Below are 6,020 nucleotides of genomic sequence, written 5' to 3' on the forward strand. Positions count from 1 at the left end.
ACGTTGGTTCATGGATCTCTTGACTGATGGCCGATTGGGTACCAATCCGAGGCAGTCCCTGCCCTCCCGGAGTTTCCCCTCAGCAGGGGCAGACCCCCGAGGCCTCCTTGAGGTGGGTCCTACGATGACGGCCCCCCAGGGCATCCCCAGGCTTTCAGGGAAGGTAGGGAAGAGGGGTCGCGGATGGCGACAGGGGCCAGTTGGGGGGTGGGGTGAACCGGTCAGTTCTCTGTGGGAGGGGAGGGGCGGGCCCAGAGCCAGGGGGCGGGGCCTCACGCACTCCCTGGGCAGGACCAAAGACAGGGGCGTGGTTTCCCCTCTGGGCGGGGCCTCTCTATGCCTTCCCGGGGGCAGGGCCGGAGACAGGGGCGTGACCACCCTCTTGGGGTGGGGCGGGGCCTGCTTCCACAGCTGAGGAGCGAGGCCTACCTCTACCTCCAGGGGCAGCACGGGCCGGGCCAGAGGCTGCGAGAGGGCGCGCTGAGGGCGGGCAGTCTGTCGGGCGGCACTAGGGCCCAGCGTGCGGCGCGGGGCCGGGCCGAGCTGGGCTGGGCCTGGCCGGGCTCGGGGCGGGCCGGGGCGGGCAGAGGCTGTGGCGGCTGCCGGCCCGCGGAGCAGGAGCAGGAGCAGGAGCAGGAGCCGGAGAAGCAGGAGGAGAGGGAGGAGGAGGAGGAGGAGGAGGGTGGCTATGGCGTTCATGGAGAAGCCGCCGGCTGGCAAGGTGCTGCTGGACGACACAGCGCCGCTGAGCGCAGGGATCGAGGCAAGCCAGAGCCTACACTCGCACACGGTGAGTGGCCGCGCCGGGCCGGGCCGGGCCTCCGCAGCGGACGCTGTACCGGAGCCGCCGCCAGGCCCGCCGGGAGTGGGGAGGGGTAGGGGGACCTTGGGCCCACTTGTCGTCGTGGACCGCATGCCATCTCCCGCCTCTGTGCCTTTGCCCTGGCGGCCTCCGCACCCTCTAGCGCCCTCCCACGGGTTCGGGGTTTTCTGCAGTCCCTTACTGCCACTGTCCTCCCCACCTTCCTAGGGACGTTTCCTGGGGGGGTGGAAGGGGAGGAAGAGCACTCCCAGGAGGGGACGTAATCCCTGCGCTTCCTGCGGTATACTCACTAAGCGTCTAATGTTTGCGCGTCTAAGTGAGTGGCGACTGGGGGCGGGGCGGAAAATGGACTCTGGAGTACAGTGGGGAGAGGATTCCCGAAGCCTGTGCAAGGGCACCTTTCTTGCCCGCCTGGGGGTGCGGTGTGGTGGTGGTGTATGTAGATGACGGTAGGGATAGTAATGGTATAGATAGTTGCGGTGGTGCGGCTGGTGGTGATGACGGGTTACCTGTGGCTCTAGACTCTGGCAGGCCCAGGGAATAACCTTGACTGGGGGTGGGGGGTGGGAGGGGTCGGTGGGTGGCCCCCTTGGGCTGGAGAGAGGCAGAGGCATTCAGCCTCCACCTCTGGGACCCGCGCCCCACTTCCTGCTCTCGTACCCTCCCCTCAGTTTCCCACTTTGCCTGTTGCACTGTGTAGGCGGTAGAGGTTGGCCGTCGCAGGCGTCTGTTCCCCGGGTGACCCCGACCAAATGGACACAGTGCCAGGGGGATGGGGCTGCCCCTGCCTGGGGAGATGCCCTTAGCGGCGGGGGTGCTGAGGTTGGCCCATGCCCTGCCCGGGCTTCCCTCCAGTCCTCTCTAGGGATCCGGACTCTCCGGGTGACGGGGCAGGGATTTGTTTTCACTTAAAATTCATGGGCACAGCCTGGAGCTGGGATAGGTCCTTGTAGACAAGCAGGGGACGGCCGAGGCCAGCCAGTGCCTCTCCTTGGGCTCCTCTGTAATGAATGGTCTCTGGAGGCTTGCCTTTTGCGAAATGAACGCAGTGCCTCGTCATTTACTAGCAATAGACAAATTAGCCGCGAAGTTCGGGGGAGGGAGGCGGGGTGTAGGTTTCTTCTGAAAATAACCAACGGAAAGAGCCGGGGACTCCCTAGCCTAGCCGCACCATTTCCCTGGTCCACCGATTCTGGCCTCGGGGCTCGTTTGTTTACCACTGCGGGTTTTCCGAACTCCTCTGAGCCGGTGAAACAATAGCCTTCTGTTGGTCTTGGGGTTCAAACCCTTCTGCAGGCTCCAAAGGCCCAGGGCCGGCCTTCCAGGGAGTTTTCCAAGCCCGGTTTCCTCCTGTGGGATTTGTTTCCTGAGAGGGAAGGAGTTCACGGACTGACAGCCGCGCCGCTCCATCTGGGCTTTTCTGGGGAGATCCAGAGCCCATTCCGGAAGGTTTTCCCTGCCTGCTTCTCCCTGTCCTCACTTGTGCGAGGAGCAGCACATGGAATTTTTAAACCCTGAAGGATGGCCACTCGGGGTGGAGAGACGGGAGATTAGAGATCCCATCTCAGGGCTTGCAATCCTGGAAGCCCAGAGCCGGGCAAAGTGACTGGCCCTGGCCCACACAGGCTTGGAGGCAGGAACTGAACTGAGGTCCCCCGCCTACAGCCCTTCCACCCATTTATTAAGCACCTCCCTGTTTTGTCCCAGGCATTGGGAAGCCTTGAGGCACAAAGCACTTTTGATCTAGCCCTGCGATGTCATGAGGATGCATCCCCAGTGAGGAAACTCCCTCTGCTCAGGCTCAGCTCAAACCTTCCTCCTCCATGAAGCCTTCCTTCCTGAGCTCCTGCAGGCCCCGGGCGGTTGGGCAGGTAGTGCTTGATGACAGTCCTCTACAGTGATCTGTGTTAGAAACATTTACTCTGTACAGAACCTGTACAAAATAAACACGATGTGATGGGGGGAGGTACCCGGGGGCCGGGCAGCCAGGTGACACCGTGGATGGAGCTCTGGGCCTGGAGCAGGGAGGCTCCTCTTCCTCCGCTCACCCAGCGCTGTTGACTGGAGGAGGCCAGCATCTGTGCCCAGAAAGCCCCGATGGGGTCATGGGGAGTCCGACAGGAGGGACCCACCACCTGGGAGCTCTAGCAGGCACTTAATTAACGTTCATGGGATGAATAAATGCTCAGGACAGACTTCCAGAGGGAGCTGGAGGGGAGATGAGGGAGGATGGCCAGCCCCGAGGGCCCAGGGAGAGCCTTGAAATGGGGAGAGGGCCGCTTGGGGCAGGACTGAACAGCCTGCAGGGCGCAGAGGGCCATGGGCTGGCTCACAGAAGGCTCCCTGGGCTCCTGAGTGTCCTCGAGCAGAGGGAGAGATTGCGTCAGCCCCGAGGCGTCCGGGCAGAGCCAGGCCAGCACTCCTGATTCCCAGCCTCCTCGCCCTGGGATGAGCACGTTCCCTCGTGCCGGATCTGGTGAAATCCCAGGCAGAGAGGAAGTGGGCTGGCGCGTGGCGGAGGAAGGAAGATGCTGGCTGCGCTGGGGCTCCTCTGTGGCCCCGGGATGGGCCTGTGCCTGGGGGACACACAGGGGCGAGGCTGCCCCTCCAGCTTATCCAGCTCATTCCAGCTTATCAGTCGGGGTTGGCCCTCGGGTACCTAAAATGGCTAAAAGTGATCTCTCAGGCAGATGGATTTACAGTGGATCTTGGATCGACGGTGTCGGGAGAGGAAGGGCCTTCGGGCAGCAGATCAGCTGGACGTTGCAGGCTCTCCAAGAAGAAAAGAGATGGCGGCCAGGCCCCAGGGAGACGGGCACAAGCCCCCCTCGGGGGCTTCTCTTCCACTGGGGGGCTCCAAACGCTGGCTGATGGGGGCCCCGGGCAGAGCGCGGCATTCGGAGGGGCCGAGACGGCCCCGTTCTGTGCCCGGCTTTACTCGGACCGATTTCACCTTCATTTGTGTGGAGGGCAGGTGAGGGCTTTGCCGTCGTCTCTGCACAAAGATGAAGGCTTTTGTGCAAACAGAAGCGAAATATTGATGTGAGTAATTTGAGCACAAGAGACGGGCTGGGGATCCGGGCGCCGCCGGGGAAGGAGCGTTTCCTGTGCCGCTGCCCAGAGCGGAGACTTTATTTTTTCCCCCAAAGGGAAAGAGGGGTGCGGCGGAGCTTGAGAGGAAGAAGGGCAGTGGAGGCAGAGCTGGAGCAAAGGGCTCTCTGAAGCGGGGCAGGATAGACTCCGTAGAGGTCACCTGGCCTCCCCCCACACCCCCAATGACAGTTGAAGAAACCGAGGCCCGAGGCGGCCCACCCATGTGGTGCCCTTTTCTTTTGAGCATTTCCTCCCATTCACCCGGATGGGCACCTCTTCCCTTTGCTCTTCCCGGCTGTTCTCCCATGTCATACTTGGTCTCTAGTGTCCCTGCCCAGTGGCCCCTCCTCCCCTCCACCTGCTGGAATCCCTCCGTTCCTTGTATCTGTGTTGGCCCTGCAGGTTCCCAGTTTAGAATGGAAGGTCCTGGGGGGCAGTTTAAGGGTTTATCAGGCAGCCCCAGAGGGCCCCAAAGCCCAGGAGGCCCTCTACGCCATTGGATGGGGGAGGAAGGCCTGGCCCAGCCTAGCCACTCACTAAAGAGTCCTTAATTGAGTGGTGCACGCTGTTCTTTAGGCACCCCAAATGACAGCCACCCTGTACTTTGTACTTCTTCTGGGAGCTGTCAGGGATCTCGGAGATCATCTAACCCAGAGCATACCTGAGGGGGGAATTCCATCCCCACGGAGGACTCCCTGAGGCCACCTGCAGAGACCGGACTTCCCAGGGATCCATGGCTTTTCTTGGGTGTCGGCTTGCCTGTCCCCACCAAAGACCCCACCATTCTGTTTCTGAGGTTTCTCATGTCAGCTCTGCCAAGAACCACCCATCAGCTTGGACATCTAAGGGCTGTGAGCACTGATTTGTGGCCTGAGCTTTGAGGATTCTCTGACTAGAGCAGGGGGAGGCCTTGGAGGCCATCTAGGCTCATCCTTCATGTTATAGCTGAGGAAACTGAGGCACAGACGTGAAATAACTTGTCCAGGGCCTTTCCTTCCCAGAACTGACTTCCTGATTTAGCTAGCTCTTTCTCAGAACTTCTGACTTCCTGATTTAGCTAACTCTTCTGATTACAGGCTAATGACCCAAATATTTTGAAGCCTTTTAATGCCTTTATCTGATTTTCAGCTCCAGATCCACTGACATCATTTACCATCCAAACCTTTCACAATCTTTTTGAGGTGATCCCTTCATGCTGTATTACCCAAGGACCATTTGGAATCCAAGTGGGAAGTTAGATTAGATTAATCATTGTCTATGGTTTATGAAATCCCACTGTAGGCCAGTGTTTGAGTTCTGTGCTTTCATTTTGAAAGTCTTTATTATGCCCAGATGGTAAAACTTTTGGTCGTGGTAACCAGCATTTATTACGCCCCTCCTAAGTACCAGGCACTGTGCTAAATGCTGGAATTGCAGAAAGAAAACCCAAACCTGCCCTCCAGGAGTTTAGTCTTCTCTGTGAAGCCATAGTTGCTTAGACCAGGGATCCCTGACCTTTTGTCTGTGTCCTGAACCTCTTTGGCAATCTGGGAAAACTATAATTTAAAATTAATATCCAGTAATTCCAATTATTATATTTTATAAGATTTAGTAATAATTACTTGAAGTAGAAGAAATAAAAGGACAAAAGTAAAAACCTGAGTAAAGAAAAGTTTTCCCAGCTGTGTTTGCAGGGAAAAAAGAGAGAGGTGGGGCTACACAAAACTTATATCCTCCCTATGTTAGCATGTGATATGAGAAGGAACATGGGGAGTTGGGAAAGAGAGTTTCTGGGAATCAAAGTCTAATTATACAAAGCCTAGGGAGATTTCTCAGAAAGAATATTTTTTAAAAAGAAAAATACATGAGCTTACAAAGAAAACCAATTATATTGGAATAATGATGTGATTTCCTCCACCCCTCCCCCAAGTCACAGAAGCTCTGCCCAGACTGATGCAGAACCCTGTGCTCATCGTTTACCTGTCATACCTTTGGTAGGATGATGCTAGTGGTTTTCTGAGAAATTAATTGTTTTTCATCTATATTTCTGCCTTGGTATCCAAGATGAAGTTGGAGTGAAAGCCTTAGCAGGAAAGTTCCCAAACTGAGCAAGAGGAGGATTCTC

General features: G+C 57.6%; 1 protein-coding gene across 8 annotated transcripts in view; it reads left to right on the forward strand.

Moving 5' to 3' along the window:
- Positions 1-413: 413 nt before the first annotated feature.
- Positions 414-6,020, forward strand: part of PXK (PX domain containing serine/threonine kinase like) — a 48,840-nt gene continuing 43,233 nt past the window's right edge. For 2 of the 8 annotated variants that reach the window (XM_056804289.1, XM_056804291.1), the window contains exon 1: positions 415-790. In XM_056804289.1, the coding sequence (XP_056660267.1) occupies positions 689-790 (102 nt within the window). In that variant the 5' untranslated portion in view covers positions 415-688. Of the gene's footprint in view, positions 791-6,020 lie in introns of all 8 variants that reach the window. The other 6 variants (XM_056804294.1, XM_056804293.1, XM_056804288.1 and 3 more) reach the window with 5 other exon arrangements.

Source organism: Monodelphis domestica, chromosome 7 (assembly GCF_027887165.1).
Source record: "Monodelphis domestica isolate mMonDom1 chromosome 7, mMonDom1.pri, whole genome shotgun sequence".
Taxonomy (NCBI): domain Eukaryota; kingdom Metazoa; phylum Chordata; class Mammalia; order Didelphimorphia; family Didelphidae; genus Monodelphis; species Monodelphis domestica.